At 35.3% G+C, this 27,878-nt stretch overlaps 1 protein-coding gene across 1 annotated transcript; it reads right to left on the bottom strand.

Moving 5' to 3' along the window:
• Positions 1-647: 647 nt before the first annotated feature.
• Positions 648-20,892, bottom strand: LOC128554824 (uncharacterized). The gene is made up of 4 exons (XM_053536134.1): positions 20,740-20,892; positions 13,532-13,803; positions 9,876-9,993; positions 648-1,750 (listed from the first exon to the last, which is right to left on the bottom strand). Exons 2-4 carry the CDS (start codon positions 13,646-13,648, stop codon positions 648-650), a joined length of 1,338 nt encoding a protein of 445 aa, XP_053392109.1. The 5' UTR covers positions 13,649-13,803; positions 20,740-20,892.
• Positions 20,893-27,878: the final 6,986 nt, after the last annotated feature.

The raw sequence follows: 27,878 nt of genomic DNA on the forward strand, positions 1-27,878 counted from the left end.
ATCAATTATATGATTTACATTCGTCCTTAGTTCATTTGAGCCTGTCTACATTAAGAGTTACTTATGACACTGCTTGTGACAACGAATTTTGTTCATGTGATAAATGAGAAGAAAGAAGTTTCTATGTTTCGATACAAATAGGAATTAAACCATAAAAACACATTTTAACTTATTCATATCGGACCAATACATATTAAAGTGACGTACATTACACTTAATCAAGCTTTCCTTATCAACGGAATTATGATCTGATAAACCGAACGTTAACTTCTGAATCTGTAAGTGCTCTCATCCATACTCTTGTCACGTAATGATACAATTATGTTCAGTAAGACCTGGAACTAGTCCACATATCATAATAAGTACATTTTCTAATCGCAGTATTTCGGCAACCTAGGTTGCTGGAGATACTGCAATGAGACCCTCGAGTCTATTAAGGTGATCAGCAGCGGTTTTAAATAGGTAACAGCTAAAATGTATAAAGCAGCAACAAACTCCACGTAAGATGTAAGAATAAATGAAAGTTCTGACTTCTCATATGTTTGGTCGGCACAGTTGACTTCAGTTAAAATCCCTGTCCGAAAAATTGTCCTCAGCTGATACACACAACTGGTTTAACTTGTTCCGACCAAACAAGTGATGAGACACTATGTATGTAAAGTAAAGTAAGCAATTTTACCTGTAGGAAGTAGCAGCTGTCGATTATTTTGAGCGCTGGCCAAATTTTCAAAAGGCTTTTCAAGTTGAAAGTTCTCCAAATTGCTACTTTGCTGCGTCGGAAAAGCTACCTGTTTGTCACATTCCCACTCACGTACAGCATTCATAATATGGTCGTAAAAAGACTGACCTGTGTCATGATACTTGCAGTAGAGCCAGACGATTTTCTGCAGTAACAACGGAGCATTGTGTATATCTTTGATTGGCAAACTTGAAAGTGTGTCACTAAAGGTTTTGACAGCTGACGTCTTATTTAACACCTGCATGTATTTTTCTATCATAGGTTGAACAGAGCTTTTTCTTAAACCAAAGAGAGTTACTTTCAAATCGTAATCCGAAGATTTCAGATTTAAGATACCGCGAGATGATGGCCGAGATGTTGTAAGTACTGTAGAATCACGTGCAAAACGCGAGGTCGGTATGCCGAGTAATGACTGCCTTTTTCTTTTAGATGGTGTCCACTCGTCTAAACCGTCTACTAGAATTAGAATACGCTCCGAATCGTTTGTAAATATGTCGTCAACCTCATTCCTATAATTGTTCCACTGAGCTTTTATCATATCGTCAGTGTCATAAATATCATGCGGCATTTCACATAAAGATATATGAAATAAGAAATCAAACTGACTCATATCGCACCTATTATATTCTTCGCCTTGTATCATTTTGTTTATGTCCTTGACTCCTGGATCACCTCTTTTTGTAATGGCGCTGCACCAGTTCTGAATCATCATTTTACAAAAGGAGCTTTTTCCAGTTCCTTTATCTCCTACAACAAAAATTTTCCTATTTCTTTTTTCACGGGTGTGAAATAAGTCGCGATATCTTTCTATAAGCATGTTATTTGTTTCCCTGACTTCTCCATTTTTAGTGGTGTTTCCAACATTGCCATGTTCTTTTTCTTCGACCACCATTCTTGGCGATACATATACGTCATCGATGTTGACAACATCTTCTTGTTGCGTCGTAAACGGGGAAATCCATGTCTTGACGTAATGCATCTGATATACATCCACCAGGTATTGTTGCAGATCTGAAAATATTTTCTTTTTCAATACTGAATTAAAGTCCCAAATTGAGGTGTGAAGGTTTTGTACAAATCTATATAGTATATACTACATTATTCATTTTATATGTGTATTAACAAGTGTTGGACTAAAATGTTTCAAAACATTGCGTCCAGAATGAATAGTTGCCAACAAAACAATGTTAAGCAAAACGTTAGATCTATTTATACGTATTAACACTGAGGTGCATTGTAAACATTATACAGAACAAAACAGACATTGAAGGGCTACAGTGTAAAAATATCGCTGTAATATTTGCCAATGAAATTTTAACCTATACGTCAATCTAAATTTTTAAAAAAAAAATCAAACATATTGATAAAAATGTTTATAAATAGAAGTATCTAAAATGATTATTAATTCTACATACAGTTATACGTCAGCAAATTTATTGAAACTACATTTTCATTTTTTATATATAGATTTATAGAAATACCTTAATTGACAGCTTTTAGGACTTTATCAAAATTTACACCAAATATAATTTTCTACACTCAAACATGTTTTCTCTCAAAGGCTTCCATAGTTTCGAGGTCCGCTTATTTTAACTCTTTCTAGCCAACAAACCAATACGCGATCATTTCTTTCTCATCTGTTGAATTTTATCAGTGTGCACGAAACATTCGATTTCTGGCATATATTTGACTCCCGCAACTTGTTTGCAAATATTTTGACATTTCTGTTATAAAAAATTCCATATAAATCAACATCGTGTGTAGCGTCGCTAAATGACGCACTACCGCTAAATGTCACAACCACCGTTAAATATCGCAAAGTTAACGTCATATGTCACAACAGCCGCTAAATGCCGCAAAATCATCTGCCGCTGAACGTCGCACCTCTAACGCTAAATCGAAAGAATTGGTCACCGTTATATGTCGTAACACCAACGCTTAATGTCGCACTGTCTATCCAAAACCCTTAACAATGCAGTGTGTTTTTTAATTCATTTTAATGTAAAATACTTGAATCTTTAATAGTGGTAGTTTTAAGCCCGACGGAAGTCATACATTCTTGTATACGTTTTTGAGGGCAGCAGATTTTTTAACGCTATACAAATAATACTTGTGGTTGGTACATTAAATTTTATAGATACCTGAGATTATATATTTGAGAAATTACTTTGAAATAGGGCCAGTGTTTTCACACAAGAAGATTTTAAGGCTTACATAAACAAATACGGGTTCCTTGTAATATTGTGTTTGTGGGGGTAGGGTAGGGTAGTAGAATGAGGTGACTGACGCCAAATGAATCTAAGACACGATCCCAGCAAATAGTAAAATAACTTTCTTTGTAATTTTGCGGGGATGTAGTAATGTGTTGGGGTCGGGATGGAGAAGTGAGGAGAGATAACCGTGGTATTAAGTGACATTTAATATAAGAAACAAAGACTAAAAACATCAAGGTACTCGCTCGTATCTGAAATAATGCACGGAGAGGCACACAGGATGTTCATCTGCCATTTAACATGGATAGCTACCTTATTACCTTCACTATAAAATTGAATCCAAGAAATAGAACCCATGACCAATTAATAAGATATCATTCATTTTTCTTTACATTTGCACTGTTACAGAACAGAGGAACACCGTTAAGGTTAACTGGTTGCGAGTATATATTAATACACATGTTTAACCCTTAGTCTGCTGGCGGTAAGTGATTCTGCCTTTGCGACCAGTGCAGACCAAGATCAGACTGCACTGTTCGCCATTCAGTCAGTATCTTTTTAGTAAGCATCCCTAATATATGATAACATAATGTTTAGTTTTAGGTTTTACGTCACTTACATCAAAGGACGTTGGTATGTTTTGGACACACTCTTATTTTTTCTTATCTGAAGTGATGAAAATAAGATGTCGTGTGATCGAAATAAAATATCGTGAGCTCGAAAGAAGATGTCGTGCGATCGAGGTGATAAGTCGTGCGTTCGGTATACGATGTCGTATGGTCAAGATAAGATGTCGGAATAAGGTGTCGTGAGCTCGATATAAGATGATGTGCGATCGAGATAATCAGTCGTGCGTTCGGTGTAAGATGACATATGGTCGAAATAAGATGTTGAGCGATGGAGATAAGATGTCGTGCACTCGAAATCAGATGTTTTGCTCTCGATATGAGATGTCGTGCGATCTGAATAAGATGTCACGCACTCGGGATAAAAGGCCGAGTGCTCTTACGATAAGATGTCGCACACTCGACTTCCGATGTTGTGCTCTCGCGATAAGATGTCATGCGATCAAAATTAGATTTCGTTTGCTCGAGATAAGATGTTGAGCGATCGAAATTATGATGTAGTGCGCTCGAGATAAGATGTTTTGCTCTCGAAGCAAGATGTTATGCTTCGAGATAAGATGTCATGCTCCCGTGACAAGATATCTTGCTCTCGATATCAGATGTTATGCGCTCGAGATAAGATAATGACCGTCCGAGATAATCCTCAAACAAGACTGTTATGATGGGAATAGTTCGATCACTAGAGTATTACAGAATAAAGTAAATATAGCGGCCATGTTTTTGAACAAATTGAAAGTGTGAGCAGTCTTAGTTAAACGTTCACATGATATATTGTTTTGCCAATACATATAGAAAAAAAACAATTCGTTTCAATTAACTGCTACGGGTAAAATGCATTCTGAAATCGATCAAGCTCTTTAGACAAGACGATGTTCAAATTATACACTGTATACATATAAAATTAATAAGCCCGTCCATGGTGGAACCCATTAAACATTTTGGTAGAAAGACAATATCTGCCAAACTGCTTTGTTTGAAACTGCTTGTTCAATTTCAGAATAATTGCAAACAATATAATGTTCTTTGTTTGGTGTTTATGGCCGCCATGGACGTAACTTATGTTCTCTAAATATTTTTGTCAAAACAAATTTAACGCAGAAGATTTTTCATGGAAATAGTTTACTTAAACCGTTCACACTGTATGATTTGTGAAAAATGTGTTGACCGCTTGAAAATGTGTTATAGTATTTGTCTGAGCGGTGGAACTCAGGTGATCGATTTAGAACCAAAATGACCCTTTCGTTTCAGAAAAAGAAAACATCTCGAGCACTCGACAAATTATTTCGGGCGCACGACATCTTATCTCGAGCGCTCGAAATCTTGTCTTGTGCGCACGACACATTATGTCAAGAGCTCCAGAAAACTTTATTTAAACAAGAGGGTCATGATGGCCCTGTATCGTTCACCAAAGTAATATGAGCTACATGTTTCATATGTCAAACGGATGCTAAATATTAAGAAAGTAGGTCAGTAGGTCAAATTCCTGGTCACTGTAGGTCAATTTTAAGATCGGTGTGCAAAACTGTACATGTCATCCAAATTTCAAGGCTGTATCTTAAAGAAACAAGAAAGTAGGTCAGTTGGTCAATGTAACAGTCAAGTGACCACTAATAACTTGGGGTCATCAGGTAAGTATAATTAAACAGTCTAGGAAATATGATCTGATAATTTTTGAAGTATTTTTCCTATATGACTCATATAACAGGTGACCCCCAATGTGGGGACTCTTTTAACCCCAGAGGCATAATTTGAATAATCTTGTTAAAGATCCACTAGGCAATGCCACATACCAGATATGAAAGGCCTAGGCCTTGAACTTTCAGACAAGAAGATTTTTAAAATTTTTACCTATATAAGTCTATGCAAAACGTTGGTCCTCTAGGGCAAGGCTTCTTTTCACCCCAGGGGCATAGCATAATTTGAACTATTTTGGTAAAGACACACTAGGCAATGCAACAGCCCAAATATCAAAAGTCTGTGCCTTGCAGTTTCAGGCAAGAAGAATTTTAAAGTTATTTTCCTATATATGTTACACTTTGGACCACCTCTTTTCCGCTCGAGTATAATTTAATTAATCTTGGTAGAGAACCACTAGGCAATGCAACATACCAACTACCAAAGACCTAGGTTTTGCGGTTTCAGACAAGATTTTTAAAATTTGTACCTATAATTATAAGTCTATGTAAAATAGAAAAAGTGGAAACTCCACAGGTCGCTCAACACGAAAACGTGGGACCCCCGGGACGGGGCCTCTTCAACGCAGGGATACAATTTGAACAATCTTTATAGAGGACCATTAGATGATGTCACATGCCAAATATCAATGCTCTATGCCCTGCGGTTTTGGACAAGAATTTTTTGTTTCGTTTTGGTTTCCATGGCAACCAGAGTTCTGCATGGATTTTTATTCTTTAGGCAATTTTGAAAGGGGACCACCCAAAGAACATTCCTGTGAAGTTTGATGTAATTCTGCCTAGTGTTTTTTAAGGAGAAGATTGTTTTAAAAATTGTTGACACACGACGCACGACGGACATTGAGCGGTCACAAAAGCTCACCTTGACATAAAAACAAAAACATGTAATGCATTTCTAACTTATGAAAAAGGTTTCGTTTTTGTTCAGAACCTATAGTCATTTACATATGAGAGGCACGGCGCGCAACATTAATGTCAGACGAGCTTAACATCCCCAGTTTTAACTATATTTCAAATGGCATATCATAGTAGGTTGTCCCCCTCGAAAGTAACCCGATAATAAATATTGGTTTCCGCTTGAATAAACCTTGAGCAATAGATTATATAGGAAAACTTTTCAATTGATAATTTCAAATATTTCTTTACATTTGTGAATGTTTTAGATATGACATTATAGATCAATTTCTCCTCTTCAATTTCATGTAAAAAATATTTATTCTAACTGAATATCTTCTTACTTCCAATTTTGTTTTAAAAGTATCACCATCAGTTACATTGAGCATATAGTGAAAATCACTAAAATTTACAATTTCTTTCACTTTAAAGGCAAATAAATCATGATCTTTTTTCCAAATATGACAACTTATTAGCACATACGTAGGTATTCCTGACTTTAAGAACCTTTGATGACACACTTACAACTTTAAAAAGGTAAAAGCTTCCTGCTTCCATTTAACCGCAAAGTTAACCAAGAAACTAAACGCTGGCATTTTTCTTATAGCTCTATTTAACTTATGCGGTGTTGATTTACAGATCTACAAATACTTACAAGTGACAATTCTATCCAGGGATATGAAATGATAACGTTCATAATAAAGAGGAAAGGGAGAAGAATATAACATATCAGAACAGAACAGAACAGAGCTTTTATTTATTCCGACAGTTTTAAGAAAATGCGACCATGAATTTAAGAAAAATACGAATAATTACGAACTAGTTCGGACAAAACAGTTAAATATTTTACGATTGTAGAACAAAAAGGTCAATATGAGTCAGATTATGGAAAAGAGTTATTTCGGTGAACAGTAAAAGTTATGAGTGGGCAGCGGAATTGGTACAATTATTTAAATAAAAGACACAACGTGAATTCCAAAGATGTCCAAATCAGGGGAAAATAACAAATAGCAATACCATGCCCAGTTTAGCTACGAAAAACCAAGATTGAAAAAAAAAAAATTGTGAAAGCATGCTTTCTAGACATAGTACTAGAGACCAATCAGTGACACAAATAATATTCTGTCAAAGATATAGTGAACCTCATAAAATCTCTGTATATTCCACCTTGATCGTAACCGGTCTTAAGTTGGTCCTTGCATCAAGACATAGGCAGCCGCCTGCCTTTGGCAACCGCATGGGTTCGTTCCTTTGTGGGTTGCTTAACACAGGTTTGGTTGTATACTTTTGTAATTGAGAGGTTGCGATTTTGTACTTGTGCGGATACGCATACGTGTAGGTTCAAACAGCATCTCATGCAAACAATTCAGTAAAGTAAAAATTATTCACATAAACATTATGCGTAAATGTACAAGTTATGTATCAGGTAAAGATTATCTGATAGTTTTTTTGTAAACGCTAAATATTACGTATACTTATAGAAATTTAATTCTCATTTTGTATGCGCATGTGCATGATGTCGCTATCTTTCTATTACTCAGCATACTGCCTGCTGTTCATAATAGGTTCTGCCATCACCAAAAATTAATATCCAAGATGTAACGACTGTTGAACTTACCTTTTATTATTCTTTTGCTGTGAGTCATTTAGCGTTGGTGTTGCTACATTTAACGGTGGTCGAATACTTGCGACATTTAGCGTTACATGTGCGACATATAGCGGTAGATGATTTTGTGACATATAGCGGTGGTTGCGATATTTCACGTAAACTTTGCGACATTTAACGTTGGTTGCGACATTCAACGGTGGTTCGACATCTAACGGTGCCACATGTGTGCATTAACAAAATGACACGGATGTCCGTCACATTCTACGCCATCCTCTAAATAGTGTTTAGTACAGACCATCTCCACATGAACGATATCCCACTAAACGTTTGAGGCAAATTGTATGCAGATAAGGTTGTGTATCTGAGCAATTTTGAATCCGTTCCTTCACTTCATAATGTTTACGAAATGTTGAACACACCAAATTTCACTCTGGCTTATTTTTAAAAGTAAGAAATTCTAATAAAATAAAACAGGAAAATAAAAAAATATATATTGATGGTCATTTTCACATCAAGGTCCTTCATCTGTGAAAATTCAAGCATATCCTTTCAATTTTGTTTGAGAAGTTCGAAACCCAAGATTTAACTCTTTATTCTAAAGCGCAAAGCTATAAAAGGGTCATAACTGCCGTTAACATAGTTATAGCAAAAGTTTCTTCCTTTATGGTCATCTGCACGTCAAACTTGTTCATCTGTTAAAGTTTGAAGCATATCCTTTAAATAGTGTTAAGGGAGTTGGACACACAAGTTTCTCTGTAACAAAATTATCAAAAGGGACATAAACGTAGTAAAAATAGTTACAGTAAAGGTTTCTTCCTTTATGGCCATTTGCACATCTAGCATGATCCCTGTGAAAGTGTAAAGCAAATCAGACTCTCCCACCCCCACATAAATGGGGTGGGGGGGGGGGGGTTGTACACGAACACTTTTCAGAAGATAACGTTGCTCACACCACAGGAGAAATTTTAACAAGAGCGCATTGAATAAAGGAGTTATATTTGAGGATGTAGTGCTTGATGAGTGGGGTGGGTTGAGAATAACAATACTGCGAAACAAACTAAAAAGGAAATAAAAATACGAATGTCATAGTGGCCCTAAGTCTCTCACCTGACATGACTGCTTGACCTTGAATATACATGTATGTAGGACACACTGGATCATAAATGATTACAACTATATTTAGCATAAACTAGTGGCCCCTAAAAGGTGTCAAGTGTTTCTATTTAAACAAAATTCAGAGAGGACCTGAAAATGACGCTAAATATCAAGTTTGATGAAGATCAATCAAGCGGCTCATGGGAAGGAGTCATTTAAGTCCTTTCCTATGTTAAGCTCTCGAGACCAAACACCCCAGTTATAGTACAAACCAAGTTTGATGAAGATCCATCAACCGGTTCATTAGAATATGTCATTTAATAGAATGTTTTCCTTTTTTAAGCTCCAGTAGCCCCCAAAGTTGAACAAGCGCCGACATTTGAACAAAATTGGGAAGGAACATATAATCATGCTTCAGACCAAGATCCATTAAGCAGTTCATAGGAAAAATTCGTATACATGTTTCTTTTAAATTTTGCTGTTAACTTAGCGATCCCTAAATATGGCCAAAAAACCCATTTAAACTAATTTTGGAGAGGACTGTATAATGATGACACAGAACAAGTTTGATGAAGATCCATCAAGTGGTTCATGATAAGGCGTTTGAAGTGTTTTTTTTCTAACTGAAGCTTGACCCAATTGCCCACATTTATCAAGTTTGGAGAGGACCTTATAATTACGCTACAGACAACGTGTGGTGAAAATCCATCAAACGCTTCAAGAGAAGAAGTAGTGGCTTTTAGCTTTTGTGGCCCCTAGAAGGGGATCAAGCACCCACATTTGAACTTTGAGAAATTTGGAGAGGTCCTTACAGTGATGCTACAGAAGAACTAGTTTGATGAAGATCCATCAAGCGATATAAAAGATGATTTTCTATTTTAAGCTCTAGTGGTCCATAACTCGCCCCCACCCCCAAAGTGGCCATGCATCACCATTTGAACAAAGTGAACACAAATAATATTAATCATATATCATTTGATATATTGTTAAACAATGTAAAGTTACCTTGTTTCAGTTTCAGATATTCAATCCCCGCCCGGTATTTTTCTTCAGTACTTATCAGTTCTATTTCAAACTGTTTATTTACTACATTTTGTTGTTCTGCTTTAACTGCGCTTAACCTCTGAAAAATATACATTAAAGTATATTAATTAAAACTTATTCATACTAGACGCGTGCTGAGGACATTTTCATAGCACACAGACGTTATGGGGTTGGGGTTGGTGTATCCTCCCCTTGATTATTTATCAATGTGAGAAAGGCAAATGGTGCATTTTAGCGTGTATTTGAAGCATTTCACACTTTGCCGTGATGTGAGTTCGCGCATGTTAAAAGTCTCTATTTCACGCTTCGTGATAGTGATCTCGCGCTTTGCCATCATGATCTCGCGCTTCGCGTATAGCCTGCTCATGATAGAGAAGCGCGAGATCACAATGGCGAAACACACACACAAAATTAATGAAAATTTCAGGCTTTAATATTAGCATTTGGGAGATATTGTACCAATGATATTGAATCATAAGAAATGTTAAAAACATAGCGTGATTGTTGATATATCGCAACATCTAAAACCAAGTATTACACTGAAATCTGGATCGGATAATATTTTAGAATGTTGTTTAAGGTCTTCTGAAAAATGATACATATAATTTAGTTACCTATAAGGCCATTGAAAAAACTTTAATCACAAAGGACATTGTGTGATTTCAATTACAATTCTCCTCAAGTAACCTTAAAATTAAAAATTTCTACTAAACTTGTATGGAAAGAAAAATATGACCCTGATAATGAATAAAAACGACCCCAAAATGTCTTCATTCACAAAAAAAATGTAAAAAAAAGGGACTTTGAAACTTTTTTATCTGATTACTTTCCCCTTATATTTCTTGGTCAATTTCATTTTCAAATGGCATGACTTTCACCCCTGTGCATCAAGAAGCCACTCATGGAATATGTTTATAAATATATTATCAACATAATGTGTTAATATTTTTCTGATGCATTGGGGGGAAAGTACTTTTAATTCCCCCCAAAAATGCACATACAGGGTGTATCATGTTTATTGACACATATACAGGTTTTTTTTTGTATGATGAGTTTCTATCAAAGAAATTATTTTACACTTGAATGGTGCGATATTAACCATTAAATAACATTCTCATGGTTTCTCGACACTTCAAAGAATGAATACGTTGCCTTTCCGCCCTTCTAATTATCATACTATTGGTCATATCAACCTCATTTTTTGACCAACCTATCAGATATTTTGTACGTAGGTACAATGGAAGTCCTCTCATCTTTGATAAGGTTACAAGTACAGGACTGAGGTCAAGGTCACTGATACTAAACAGATTTCAGAACATTACTCTACATGTTCTATTTTCAACCATAGAGTAAAATACACGATTGCCTCACTAAGCTGGGATGCATTTTACTATTCATGTTTGTGATGTAAGGACACTCTGTGGTCATTTAAATCAAATACCATTGTAGATACAAATCAATGCAAAATGTTGATTTGTTTTAATTTATGCTTAGTTAGGTATTGTAATATATGTAAAAATATAAAATTCTGTTGATATTGAAGCTTACATGTCTTAAAATGCTGATCGGGAATCACCATTAGTTTTTGGATATGGTCATTGTAAAGAAAACCATACTTAAGTTTAAGTACATTGATTGAATGTTCACACATTATAAACAGAAGCCTAATATATAGGTTCAAGTATGATAAAAAAATTTCAGTGGTATTGCAGTTGCACCAAATACTCTGTCCATATTTTACAATACAATAACCCACGTATGTACAGTGTACTCAGATTGATATATAAATCAGTCTAGATATTGACCACTATATGTAGAAACATACCGTCTGTTTATACAGTACATGTACTGCTTTACACACAATGGAGTGGTCAAAGTTGATATGATAACGCATGGGTGATTTCAATGATACAGTTTGGACTATAAGTTTTATTACGATTTGATGTTTTTCTGTGCAGTTTTTATTGAAAATTATCTTAAACTCTTAAAAAACATATTTTATTTTCTGCTAAACTTTATATTAAATGTGCATCAAAATTGTAATAACTTAATCCTAGATCATTACAAAATGAAAAACGTACTCGAACATATTTAAAAAAAAATCAACCCTAAGACTTGCTAATTTAATCTTGTTATCTTTTTTTAATAATCGAAACTTAAAGAGTTATTCAATGAATGTGTACTGGAGACATATCAAACTACAAGATTTAATTCACTTCTGTGTCTTTGTGCGCCTACTCTTTGAAGTATTCATGGTTGAAAATAAGGACCAAATGTCATCAAATCGTACGTTGTCCTTATAAAGAAAGAACATAAATTATTTATCTCACTGTGAATGGGTTGTCAGATACTGTAATATCGTATGACTTGTACCGGTGTCAAACCTTGGCAATACGTGAAAGATTTAATTTGGTGTAATCATTTAATTTCTAAATTACTTTATTTTATACAACGTTGGGACCATGGAATAATTAATACTTTCATACAAGTAAGTACAAATATGAGATATATCTATGATATCTGAAAATAACATAATAATTATTATTATGCTTGCCAATGTACGTCTGCAGTGTTACAAAAAAAATGTCCTATTCAAAAGATTTTAACCTTTTAAATACAGAAATTTGACTCTAAATTGTAAGCATAGACAGCGCATGAGTGCAATATTTCACATAGTCATGATTATTACAAAATAAGAAATCAAATAGTAGGATAATGGCTGTACCTTAATTGTTATAAACCTTGAAAGACAATTTTTGGTGAATTTCAATGCACGTTAAATCAATTAATTATATAAACCAATTTGCTATTACTTCAATGTACTGTACTTTAAACAAAATATGAAGTAAGGAATGATTGCGTATGAAGCAATCTCTGTTGCATAATATAGACTTCTTGTTGCAACCAAATAAAGCAGCCAGTTTAATTGTGTATGCTTTCCAGATTTTCACTACGTAGCTGTGTATCTGCGCTACGTAAAAGCATACACAGTAGCATATACATGTAGCTGCTACCTTTTCTCATGATTAATCTGAGTTAAAGGTATTCGCACTGTTTTGGTAAATTATACCACATAACTAAGTGACAGTCAGTTTTTACCCTTTAAGACAATGACTTCCAGATTTGGTAAAACATTTCTTTCTTTCAAATTGGTGTTCGGTTATACTCTGAACATTAGAATGTGAGTTTATGTTTCTAAAATATTTAAAAAATTCCAAATCAAGAAAAAAATGACCGCTTTGGGAATCGAACCCTGGACCGCCGCGACAGTAAAGAGCTTTCCCGTTGTCGTAACCACTAGAGCTATAGCAAAAAGTGAATTATGTCTTCAAAGTATAGATATTTATAATCGAGACAGTTTACCTGGAGTAAAGCGTTGCAAACACTTTTCGATTTTCATCGTAAAAAAGTAGCTAAAACAGCAAATTCTCATGTGTTTCCGTAACATACATTTTGTCAGTAATTAAGTTTTTAAGCCTTCTTAAGAAATATAGCTTTTATTTCCAGATATCTAAAAAATGTTTGTTTGTTGTCGAACGATCTGGAGGCCAGTCCCGTTAAGTATGCACATGATAAAACATTCATATAGTAGGTAATCGCAAAACGTAAATACATACATTTTCATGGTCTTCATTTTTAAGTTCGAGTTTTTTTATTTTCGGTTCATATGTTTCAAACACTTTTTCCACTGCTCCTTCGTTTGCATCATCTATATGTGTAGTAGATTCCAACATTTGCTGCTGTAAAGATATACGACTATCTTCTTCTAGTTTTCTTATAATCTCCTCAGACTGCTCTTTAGCCACTCTGATAGCATTCAATGCAGTTTGAATTGCTTTGGCTTCTTCAGTTGTGGTTATGATTAAGTCGTCATAGAGAATCTGTAAAACTGAATCAGAGGATATTTTGTTCAGGGTTTGAAATGATTTCTTAACCTTGTCTATGAAGATAAATCGTCAAAAGTTTTTCCAAAACTTGAACACTGAAATATTTCAAATGTATGTGTAAATCATAAAGTTTCTGTATACATACAAAATGCTTTGTGTGATGACACAATACAATGACCAGAATAACTAACCAGTCGCCCAGTATTTTAAATATTTAGAGTAAGCTAATAGGTTTACAATATTTTATGACCGACCTCAACAATTTTCATACATAAATTACACAGATATATTCACTGAAAATAAAGACATGATTGAATTTATTTAGACTAAAGACGGGATTGAATCTGTATAGATTAAAGACGTGATTGAATTTGTAATGAACATGTGACTATACCCTGAAAACAATTTCAAAATCAGTAGCATCAAAATGAAATATGTTCATGCATACAGCACATACTCTAGTTTGACCTATGTTGTGGCAGTAACGTAATTTGTTTATAATTACTTCAAATATACGCCAGAACAGACCATCATCAGTACTTTAGCAAGTTATGAATATGTTCTCCACCCGTATGCCGTCAAAATACATGTTTTTTTAAAGAAAAAACAAAAAAGTTTTTACTGAAGCAGTTACGGCGACAACACCGGGTCAGGGGAAACTAACTAAAATTCCACAGGCCAACATTGTAATGTTTCCGGCCTTGGGCCTTTTCTAACAGTTTTACTTTAGAAACCACCTTCTCAGAATAGAACAACTATTCATGAACTATCAAAAAACTGTATGACTAATACCTGCTGACCTGACCTTCACTTCTCTGCACCTTTTTCTCCTTTGAATTCGGTTACCCGTAGTCCGGCACTGATTTTTTTATTGATAAAACATGCATTTTTCTCACCTTTAATGTATCGTTCCGTATAATTTTAGCCAGTAATCATGGATTAGAGTTTTGTTGTTCCTTCACAAGAGAAAGAACACTTATGGTTGACATTTCACACTTGACTGAACAAGAAATGAATTCAGCGGTACTGTAAAAGGCATCCCATCAATATTAGTGCGCCGCCATCTTGGACAAATGCAGGAAATGATTACATCAAACAGGAAGCAGCTACTCAGTGTTAGAAGTCTAAAGTAGTCCAAAATGTAGTTCCATGCTGTTGATGAAATCTGGTATAATGTGTGGTATGGGGATCTGGCATTTATATGTGTGGCTAAGTTTTATTGCTTATTGTATTGAAAAAAAGATATAGACCATTCTCATTGCGAATTTCCAGGTTTTAGTGTTTTTATTGCTAACCGGCAATTTTCATTGGAACATTTTCAGAGGGTGATGTTTTTCAAAACAGACCGTTTTCCTTATCTGTAACATAACATCTCAGTTCTTTTATTTTTGCAAAGAAGACATATTATACTTAATGACTATATATGGTTTTCATATCACTAAAATGCTCCAAAGTACTGAAAATACTGAAAAGGAGGTCTCAATATTTCATTGTTTATACGAAATAAAGAAGGAACTTAATTGATATAGTGTAACCTGCGTATTCATTTGCCAATGTGTGTTCAGGCGTCTTAAAGTCATTGTGAAATGCAAGTTAATAACAGCAAGCAGATAGGAACAATAATTCGTCTAAAGTATTAACCCGTGCACTGAACATTTGATAATAGTAGTATAGTGCGCCGATTTCGGAATTTGCCTGGCACGGCTGGAATGGTCACATGACCCTATGACGTAACAGTGAGTCATCGCGTGGGGGCGGGGCTTATGCGGAAAAACCCATGACGTCACAATCGCGCAACAATATGGCGGACAGGTCAATGCCTTAGAATAATATGGGGAGTCGCACCCAACATTCCAAATAACAAAAGAGAGTAGATTATTCCCATGACGTCAAGGCCGCACCCGTAATATTCCCAATATCGAAAGAAAGTAGGTGAGTCAATCGAAACTTCCTTAACGTTCCGTTAACACCAAGCTTCTCTATTTTTAGCATTAGACAATAGATGATCTGTTATAACGGGGTTCTTTTACTATTAACGTAGTTATATTATTCATATTCATTTCTTAATCAAAGTTCTATTGTTCTAACATAATAGATTTCTAAACTGAATAAACGTAAACCGCTTCCAGTTCCAATTTACATTAAAACTATATTAAATGTAAACAAATTTATTCAATCAACTAATCAATTGAAATAACAATACCATAGGATCAAATGACAAGGTGATAACTTTACGGCTGTATATTAACACAGATCAGATAACGAAGTTTTCAATCTCTAGTAAGGTAACCTTTCATCCAGATAACAATCCATATCAGTTACAACATGTGCTTTAAGCCTAAAAACAGACAATTTAACAATAAAATAAAGTCGTATGATTTTATTTGCCTCATTTAAAATTCATGTTTTTTATTTCTTATCGCTATATTCCGTGTAGCAGGTAATCATTAATTTCAATATAGCCACGCACCTACTATCCGATTTAATTACCTGTTATTTTATGAAACGCGTCTTTATCAAATACCACGGTATGGAGAGATCAAAAATATGATAAACTACCTATTGAAGTAAGGTCAACAAACATTGTGTTTTTTCTTTCATTCTACATTAAAATTTAAAAAAAAAGGGGGAAAAAAAGCAACAACAACAACAACAACATTGTTCGCATATTATAGTCAATTTTATTTATTTTCTTGCAGACATAGCAAGAAATCACCTCCTCCTCATTCTATAATAGTAATCGCCAGATAAAACAAAGTCATGTTCATACTTTAATTGTCTTGTTTTTTTTCGACCACTTTAATAACGTTTTCCGATAACACTTTTCCAGCTCCAACTCCAGCTCCATCCTGTCGAACTGGTGCCGTTTCCGTTATTTCTTGGGGTGCGTATGATTTTAGAACATTTCTAAACAGGTACTTCCTTTTGCTTATCGCGTACTTCCACGCATCCTCAATAGGGTACCCATCCATCAATTCCAGATCGGATGCCGTTTCCTTAATGGCTCTATAAATAGGATCTTCTTTAAGAGCACGGTACCACAGCATAGCGTTAGCAAAGGCTTTCGCTATCGTTTTCCTATATTTGTCTCTCATGTCGCGAAAATCGCGATTCTTAGCGGTATCTATCGTGAAACCTTCCTCTTCTATATAGCTTGAACTCTTTCAATGTATTCCAGTTGCCACTTTTCAAACGTTAGGCCTATAATGATACACCACGGATGTTCTGTTTCGTCGGAGGAGGTATCATCATCATCCTCTCTATAGTCATTTGTGTTTGAGAATTCATTACCGCTCTCATCATCTGAGGCGACAATTTCCTCTGTATTGACCGATTCACCGCTTTCATCGTCGTGCATCGACTTTTTATGACGTATCATGTTATCTCGTCTGCTGAAAATCTTCCCACAAACGTCGCATGTGCTCATCTCCGCGGCCGGTTAAATTATTCCGTTCTCCAAACACTTTGAGACAAATATCGCACTGAACATTGATTAAGAAATGAATATGAATAATATTACTACGTTAATAGTAAAAGAACACCGTTATAAAAGATCCTCTATTGTCTTATGCTAACAATAGAGAAGCTGGGTGGTAACGGAACGTCAAGGGTGCGTCAGGTGACGTCAAGGGAAGTTTCTATTGACTCACCTACTCTCTTTTGATATTTGGAATGTTACGGGTGCGGCCTTGACGTCATGGGAATTACCTACTCTCTTTTGTTATTTGGAATGTTGGGTGCGGCTCCCCCGATTATTCTAAGGCATTGACCTGTCCGCCATATTGTTGCCCGATTGTTGACCTAAAATAGATTCCAACCAATTAATCACGTTACGAAATAGTCGCTGGTCACGTGATGTTTAAGCTCGCAAAATATACCTGTGAAATTTGCAAATGCTGAAGAACTCTTTGCTTAGTTAATCCTGTTTTTGAAATAAGATAGTTTTCAGACACATCCAACATAGTTTACACCAATGAGAGATAATTTTCCGTTATAAATATACATCGCGGAATAGTTTCATCCAATCAGATCTTGTGAGTTGCTTTCCCCCAAATCACACAAGCGCTTGCATCATCCTGTATGGAGGAATATCAGCCCGCTTAAAATAATGAATTTACTGCTGCATATCAAATTTTGCACAAGCTACGATAACGGAACGATAGAATATCAGACAGTATTGGCAAAATTAAATAAAAATAGTTAATGAAGATGCACAAAATGTAAAACTAAAAGAACGTGATCAAAATAATATATGATGTAATAAATGTCGGACACAATATGATAAAGTAGAAAATATTATTATAATTTAACAATTCATGATAATGTATTCACATAATGACATAAGATGTCTGAACGATAGTAAGAAATAAGGCAAAACCTCAAAGCAAGCTGAAAGAAATCTAGTTTAGCTTTCATAAAAGTATCACTTTTCAAAAGAAAGTGAGCATTCGCTGGAACCTATTCACCAAACAGATAGTTTGTTTTAGTGTCATCATATCTGATACAGCGAGTATCACACTTTGCAAATTTTCCGGTAGGCCGGTGTCTTGTACTGGCTTTAGCATTTAATTTATATATGACAGTATTTTCCAATTTTTTCTCAATGTTTTATCTTTAAAAGAAAATGATATATTTTAACCAACTGAAAAGCTTCCTTGAATGATTTTTGAAAGATATTTTCACCAATTGAATGAAGTTCTGTATTCAGTCAAGAGAAAAATACCTTTCCGATATAGACGCCTTTTTAGCTTTCGGCGTAACTTTTAAAAATCCACTACCAAGTGTGAAAGTGCACTCGAGGTCGCCAGTGTGAAATAAGGCAAAATAGAAAAAGTGGAAACTTCACAGGTCGCTCAACATATGCTAAAAGTAGAAAAACAATTTAGAGACATCCGCAGATGTATTCAAACGGCGGTGATCATGGAACCTTCAATGATACACGGGTTGTGGCGTGTAATTCCATGAAAAGCGGCGTTTGGTCCTCAGATAAAATAATGGGTTTGCCCTAAACGAGAAAACAATGTGCAGAACTAAACAAACTGGAATTTAGAAAGGGGATCTGAGGTTATGGAGCCTGCATATCACAGGAACTGTCAAAAGACAAAATTAAAAAGTAGGCACCATATCCAAGGGGTGATCATACAATATCCAATGCTATGAAAGCGGGAGTATTGGAACCACTCTGGCCGAAATGGTCATGCTGAGAAACTAAACAGTACCATTAATACGACATAAAAATCGTGCTGAACGATCTGAGAAGATCGAATATAACAGCCCTGATTGAATGTCCGGGGAGACATTTTACGGCCGCCACACGGCACAAACAAAGCCTCAGAGCGAGCTCGAAGAAATCATGTTGAACTCTAAAAATGTATATTACAATGAAACTTTTTACTACTCAAACTTGAATGAACCTATTCACTGTGAATACTGTACATTTAGTGTCATCTCACCAGTTACAGCGTTAATAATACTTTGCAAATTTTAGGGGAAACCAAAGTCATGTTGACGTCATTTCCTATTCGTCGCGTTCTGTACTGGCTATAGGCTTAATTATGCCAATATTTCAGATTTCTGTCTAATGTTTTATATTTAAAAGAAAATAATAATTTTCACAACTAACTGGAAAACATTTTTTCAGATGAATAATTTTCAACAATCGAATGAAGTTCTATATTCACTGCGGAGATAAATAACTACTTCTTGTCCACTAGGGGTGTCTTGTTAGCTTCCGGTGAAACTTTTGAAAAAACATCACCAAGTGTGAACATATACTTGCGTTACGCTAAAGCTCGATACTAGAGCAGACCTTTTGGGACTGCTCTTCGAGCTAGCTATAAAGATGAAAATACATAATATGGCAAATATGGCAAATGTTGAAGTACAAGTTTGCAAATGCTTCCTTTCATTGAAATTTTACAGGTCTTTTTTTATGCGTTTTGTAAATGCACATGTGTTTAGGTATTTCTGCACGTTTGGTTCGAATTTTTTTCTACAGTTTGATTGAACACTGATTTTTCAAAACTTCAGAATATACCTACAAAATTCAGCTAATGAAAAGATTGAGTCCTGTGCTTGATTTTTTGCTTGACTGATTTGAAAAACATGGACCTTACGCAAGTTTTCATAATGTAAGTCAATTGGAAAACCATAACTACCATAACATTTTCGCGAATAAATTTTTTTCTACAATGTAGATTTTGATGAAACTTCTCACAGATGTAAATAAAGACATAGCCTATAATTTGATGAAATAAAATGTATAGGTCTGTGTGCTTATTTTTGAGATAGTTGACCATGATTAAAATGAACCGCATATTTCACGCTAATTTTAAGACATTATTTTTTATTATTTAATTTGTCATATGTTTTAATATCATATTTTGACTTTAGAAATATAGTTACAGAACCACTGTAATAAATTTACTCACAGGTTGTGATTAATTCATAATGATTTTCATTTCCGTATGCTGAATCCAGGTTTTATTCTACGTTTTCCGGATAAATGACGTTACAACATCACTTCCGGTTTATAAAACGTGCAGAACTACCTTAATCGCGTGACGAAAACATCCAGGAAGGGAATTAGACAGATTTCAATTTTAAGTCGATTTTTGCGGTCTAAAGTAAAAGTCCACTTTGATAGAAATCACGTTCCGTCGCAACGGGCGCTATTCTGTATAAATGTGTTACCCAATGCTACATAAGCACTGGGTTGACTTATGGTGCAATTATAAATAACAACTAAGAACTACTGTCATAAATAAATGCACGTGTAAAACATCTGTAAAACCAAACACATTCACTGTGAACTATTCACTTGTGTTAGTAATCTAACATAAGAAATAATAATATTCGGAATGAATATTTCAATAAAAATAAATAAATGATAACAACATGTTTGGTTGGTGTATTTACTTTGAATTTTGTCAACAAACCTCCTTCAGCTTTTTTGCTGCTGCTTGTGCTGCTGGATCAATGCTGAGTGCTTTCTTGTCTTCTAGTACTGCTATCATAGACTGTACATATCTTGTGACTTCGTGATCTGTCATGTCTTGTGTAGGTTTATGGAGTATTTCATTTCGCATATGTCGTACCTGTAAATGGACAGCACATGTCTTATATTTTTAACACAAGATATGTGTTACTCCGTGATAGCTAAGCATTTTTATATTTTCATCCATCAAAATAATTAAGATCAAATTGTGAGGTCTGTGTTGATTATGGTCTGATTTACCACAGTTCAGAGCCAATATACGCAGGAATCGATCAAATAAGGCACTTTACCTGGGTCATCAGTACGTTGGACAGTGGTATATCAGAGGATAAAGAACAATAGGCCTTCTTTCTTTTCATGCATTCTCATTAATGATAAACTTCATCCATCTATGTAGTAATAAAGCGGACGTCATGCGGCTATCTGATATCTGCATGTTCCCTGTGCCTGAACCGTTATTTATCATGACAAAATCTTAATTCTTACACGACCTGATTCCTTTTCCTATTCAACAAAGAAGGTTGAAAATTTTGTGTTCTTTTACAACAATTTACTATTCTGATGTCACAATTATTACGTGATAGTGTCAAAGGTTGGAAAAGAAACCAACAAGAAACAGGCAAATATTTTATGGACATCGTCAAGTAGATACTTAATAATCCTTTGTAACGTATTAGAATGGAAATAATATATCTCATTTGCTCTTGAATAGAATCATTGTTTTGTCGTTCAGATGCGCATTACTATATCACTCTGATATATTTCTTTCGCATCTGAACTCCGAACAAAGATTTTATTCAATGACGAATCACTGGATGAGATATATTATTTCTTTAACAAATAATTGAATTGTAAATTAAATACGGCTGTGAAGGAAACTAAAGTCAATTTTATCATGATCATTGCATCGCAAATTCATCAGCCAGTTACAGGGTAGTTCCGTCAGCTGTATTTCAGTCAATCTTTAAATAAAATGAATATTGTTACATGTTTGACATTGCGGGAGTAAAATAAAGCTAAAAGTGACAATACACTAGTGTAGTCGACGTCGTTTAAAGTGCAGAATACGTTGGTCAAACTGACTTGATTATAATAGACCAAGACATCAGAAGTTTTGATTTTCGGCATGAAAGCTAACATGTGATAAAAAAAAAACATTTGTGACTATTCACATTGAGTTCTTTAAACTCGTAGAATAAAGCCGAACATTTTATTATTTTATTCAACTTGTTTAATTTATTCAATTTGAAAAGGCACTTGTGATATATCATTTATCCTTTATGTATGATTCATTGAAAGGTCTTTTAATGGAAGTATCATCCAGAATTGTGTATTGCATTTAATCCTCTTCTTTGGAAGATAACGCTGTCAAGTTAACCGGGATTAAATGTATAGACAGATACTTTTGCCAATACGTAATGATGATACTCTTCTTATTATGTCTCCCCCAGGAGACATATTGTTATTGCCCTGTCCGTCCGTCCGTGCCCGCGAAATGATGGTTAAGTGACTGCATAACGGTACTTTCTCTTTGATGTCATTCATTCCGTTCTGTTTATGTGACCTTTTTCTTTTTATGTGACTGTTAGAACAATAGAGAGAACAATGGGGGTGTCACATCAATACCGTTTCGTTAGAACGTCTGTCCTTCCGTCCGTCCGTGCCCTCGAAATGATGGTTAAGTGACTTCATAACGGTACTTTCTCTTTGATGTCATTCATTCCGTTCTGTTTATGTGACTTTTTTCTTTTTATGTGACTGATAGAACAATAGAGAGAACAATGGGGGTGTCACATAAATACCGTTTCGTTAGAACTTCCGTCCTTCCGTCCGTCCGTCCGTCACACTTCATTTCCGAGCAATAACTGGAGAACCATTTGACCTAGAACCTTCAAACTTCAAAGGGTTGTAGGGCTGCTGGAGTAGACGACCCCTATTGTTTTTAAGGGTCACTCCATCAAAGGTCAAGGTCACAGGGGCCTGAACATTGAAAACCATTTCCGATCAATAACTAGAGAACCACTTGGTCATGAAGAGTAGATGACCTCTATTGATTTTGGGGTCACTCCGTCAAAGGTCAAGGTCACAGGGGCCTGAACATTGAAAACCATTTCCGATCAATAACTAGAGAACCACTTGACTCAGAATATTGAAACTTCAAAGGATGATTGGTCATGAAGAGTAGATGACCCCTATTGATTTTGGGATCACTCTGTCAAAGGTCAAGGTCACAGGGACCTGAACATTGAAAACCATTTCCAGTCAATAACTAGAGAGCCACCTGACCCAGAATGTTGAAACTTAATAGGATGATTGGTCATAAAGAGTAGATGATCCATATTGATTATGGGATCACTCCGTCAAAGGTCAAGGTCACAGGGGCCTGAACATTGAAAACCATTTCTGATCAATAACTAGAGAACCACTTGAACCAGAGTGTTGAAACTTCATAGGATGATTGTACATGCAAAGTAAGTGACCCCTATCGGTTTTAGGGTCACTCCATTAAAGGTCAAGGTCACAGGGGCCTGAACATTGAAAACCATTTCCGGTCAGTAACTTGAGAACCACTTGACCCAGAATGTTGAAACTTAACAGGATGATTGGTCATAAAGAGTAGATGACCTCTAACGATTTTAGAGTCACTCTGTGAAAGGTCAAGGTCACAGGGGCCCGAACATTGAAAACCATTTCCGGTCAGTAACTTCAGAACCACTTGACCCAGAATGATGAAACTTCGTAGGATGATTGGTCATGCAGAGTAGATGAACCCTAACGATTTTAGGGTCACTTTGTTAAAGGTCAAGGCCACAGGGGCCTGAACATGGAAAACCATTTCCAATCAATAACTTGCGAACCTCTCGACCCAGAATGTTGAAACTTCATAGGATGATTGTTCATGCAGAGTCAATGACCCTTATTGTTTTTGGGGTCACTCCGTTAAAGGTCAAGGTCACAGGGGCCTGAACATTGATAACCAGTTCCGATCAATAACTTGAGAACCACTTGACCCAGAATGTTGAAACTTCATAGGATGATTGAACATGCAGAGTAGATGACCCCTTTGGGTCAGTCTATTAAAGATCAAGGTCACAGTGGCCTGTTCATGTAAAATCATTTTTTGGAAATAACTTGAGAACCACTTGACCTACAATGTTGAAACTTAATAGGATGATTGGACATGCAAAATAGATGACCCCTATTGATTTTGAGGTCACTTGATCAAAGGTCAAGGTCACAGGAACCTGAACAGTGACTTGACAACCACTAGGCCACGAGTGTTGAAATTTAGCGGGATGACTGGACATGCCAAGTAGATGATCCCTATTGCAGCCAACCATCAGTGTCTCTTTGACTTTCGCTTCTGACCCCTATTGACTTCTTGCCTATAGGACTTTGCATTGGGGGAGACATGCGCCTTTTTACAAAAGCATTTTCTAGTTAATAAATTATGTTACAAGTGGCTATTGGTGAAGAAAACATTGTATCTTCTTTTACTTCCAAAAATCTTCCCTTTAGTGTCTATAAAAATGATTATTAAGAAAAGTTTAGTACTACATATGCTATACATGTTAACTATGTCATACGTAAGGGAGGGATATTATGGATAATACTGTCTCTCTACCTTTTATTTAAATATGAACTTATTGCTCACTGTACATTTCGACGGCAACATACTGCGGTCACTAGTTTGAAAAAACAAAATCAACTGTCATTGAAAAGTTGAAAATGTGAATTAATCAAGCTTGATTGTGTTTGATTACGCAACTGATGTAAAATAATAGATATTATTATGACTAAAAGTAACATTTGGTAGATCAATCATGCACTGAAGTTCTGACTGAAAGTACTCAGCATTTATCATAATGCTGAGTAACCCAAATACATCCGTTTCAGCAGCAGTGTTGTTTGATCCTTTGGTTGTGGTTGTCAAGAAACATTTTGCAAACTGCCAATGGACACTGTACCATGTAGAACAATCGGTCACCCAATGCGGCTCTCTGAAACGGTGCCGTAATACAATATCGTCATATATCTTGCTACACGTGACACATGCCTTGTTTGTCCTCTTTCTACAGTTACATTTTCCTTTATTCTTCTGAATGCACTCTTTCCCACTTGCATGAGCTGGTAGAATGTTTTCTATAGCACAATTTGTGCATGGCGTTAGATTTTGAACGATTCTGCTATGTTCCGCTTTAACAACACGGTCAACGAAGGGATAGAGACCTTCTTGTAGATAGAACAAATAGAGGGCTCATCTCACCCAGTTCCTGTACATCTTACTTTTTATCTTATTTGTGTCAGGCATTGTTGAAAAGGGTTGGTCAGTTTCTAAGAGCGTCAGCCAAATACTCCATATAGGTATCACGCATACCTGGCAAAAAGTGATTTAAAAGTGTGATTGTGAATACAGCTCAACAAAGATTCTTTGCAGTATATCTTTATTTCAAAAGAATATTTGCGTTCTGACCTGACATTACGTTACAATAAGGCTGTTATCATTATTATTATTATCATTACGTACAACGGCATTAAATATATCATTGTATTAAAACGGTGTTTAATCAAATTATTCTGTTTCAGATTACTTTGATAACAGGAACATTATCCAAATTAGGTACAACTTATCTCCTGATACAAACCACTTGTCCATAGTTTATAGGTTTTCCCTCATCCCGAACGCGAAACTTCTTACTAAATATAGTTACTTAAGTAAAATCATACGTAAGAGTATTCATATTGTCATAAAAATGATCTTTATCTATTTTTGCCATCCAGATTTAATGTCTTTAAACAATACAGGCAATTCTATATAAATCTATATAATGAGCTTCTCGATCTGGAAAATATGTTTGCAGTTTTGGAAATTTTAAATCAGTAAGTTTAATCAGGTTTTACTACTACCTCTTCCACGGGGTCGATTATCAGTCCTATTCAAAATGCGAAATTAGGCATCTCTTTTCCCAATTTGAAGCATATAATCCAGTAAATTCATGAAAAAATACTTCAGAAAATGGGAAAAGCACACAACTTGGAACAGAACTACTTTAGGGCCAAACAAAAAAATGAGCATGAAACCCACTCAAAAAAATCCAATATGGCCGAAAAATTCAAGATGGCCGCCATACATGTATATAATTTGAATACCTAATATTATTTATAATACTTAGATAAACAGTTACAATTATCATTTCAATTAATCATAATCACCTGTTTGAATAAATTCAAACATTTTGTGTTTTTCAAATACTTACTTCCTCAACAAAAGTGACAAAAGTAATCTCCCCTAATATACAAATATGCGTTTAAGAAGAAAAATTCAAAATGCATTTATATGTGCCAGAATTAGGAAAACACTGCTAGCTGACCTATAAAGGATGTTTGAAATGGTAACAGTCCTAAGTAGAGCTTTACAACAATGGAAAACTATGTAAAATATAGTGTATTTGAGAATTTATAAGTGCCATATGTTTCACTTAGTCATTAGTTTTCGCGACCCAGGAATTTGTTTGCTACTTGCAGAACTGATGAAGCTTAGCGAAAATATAAATTAATGTTCAGTAGAGCATGTGACTTCTACTTCGCACATGGTGTGTGTGTGTGCGTGTGTGTGTGTGTGTGTGCGTGTGCGTGTGTGTGTGTGTGTGCTCAGTCATATAGATGATGCTGTCTTCTTGTAGCAGTGAGCACAATGCCCAGCTATATAGTGCTACCTCACAGGAATATCATTCTGTAGCTATGCGACATTATACTGCTCCCAATCTCATTATAATGACACCGAACTGACCAGTCCTATAGCACTATCCTCTTAATGACGAGCACCAAGTGAGGAAGCTACTAATAGTAATTTATACGTCTTTGGTATCACACGGCTAGGGATTGAACTTCATAATTTTATGTCATTAGCATATAATGTGTGTACAGCTACATAATGAGAAGCAGAATCTATCAGTTCTACGAGGGTGCTCAAAATACTAAGAAATGTGCAGTAATACTACAGTATGCAGTAATATATATATTTGGACATTTTTGCAGATATCAAAAATAAATAAGTAAGGACATATTGAATAGGTATACTAAAACTACAGTTGTCAGACAGTTTGTAAGGTCGTGTCGCTACCTAAGTGGTCCAATGTCCGATTGCCGCTGCCCTGTCAGACAAATCCAGTACAACTCGTGATTGCCGGTGATTCATGTTTCTTGCCATTAAAGACCCACTACGACCTAGTGACCTATTTTTTTCACTCACAAAACCTTTATGAAAATCATTCTTGAAATACACAGTAATATACAGCTATACTACAAGTTTTAAGGTAGACAATTTAGGCCATTCCTGAAAAATGTGTTTTGACAACTTCATCTGCAAACTTATTGAGTCAAACTCTTTTCAGCATAGTCTCAAAAACATAGATGAATAACTATCTTACACTGTAGAAACAAAATATGATTAAAATTTCACTAAATACACTGATTTCTGTACATATTGCTATAGTTATTCAAAAGCATATTAAGACATTACACACATTGTCTTGGCCTAATAAATGTCACGGTCAATTTTTAACTAGATACTTGCTATTTCTCATTTTCTTCATGCAAAACATGTATAACTACCATCAGGGAAACACAAACGAATACAGTTATTTTGTGGTGCCTCTTTAAATGCATTTTCGACATCTTTCTTCAAGCTTATAAAAACTGTAATGTTGCTGTGGTATCGATGAATAGGGACAATGGACTGAGAATACATTGATCCATATCAAGGAGAGCTTTAATTTTCAAAATATGACTCAAAGTCGTCGTTTTCTAACATCTGAAAAGAGATGCTGACTCATTCATTTCTTAATTTCAGATTTAGCTCAGTATTGTACATGAACCTTCAGACAAACATTTTTTTTTGCTTCGGATGTAGGGCCTACATCAAGTGACATCATGTTATCTTGATGTACAATTGCAACATGCATGTGTTCTCAAAGATAACACCACTTGATCTTTGCGGCACATACGGATAAAATGCAATTTCCCAAAGTTTCTGTTTTGATCTGTCATTCTATGATTTAAAGTCATATTTTTTGTTTT

This window comes from Mercenaria mercenaria, unplaced genomic scaffold (genome assembly GCF_021730395.1).
Source record: "Mercenaria mercenaria strain notata unplaced genomic scaffold, MADL_Memer_1 contig_777, whole genome shotgun sequence".
NCBI classification, from domain to species: Eukaryota; Metazoa; Mollusca; class Bivalvia; order Venerida; family Veneridae; genus Mercenaria; species Mercenaria mercenaria.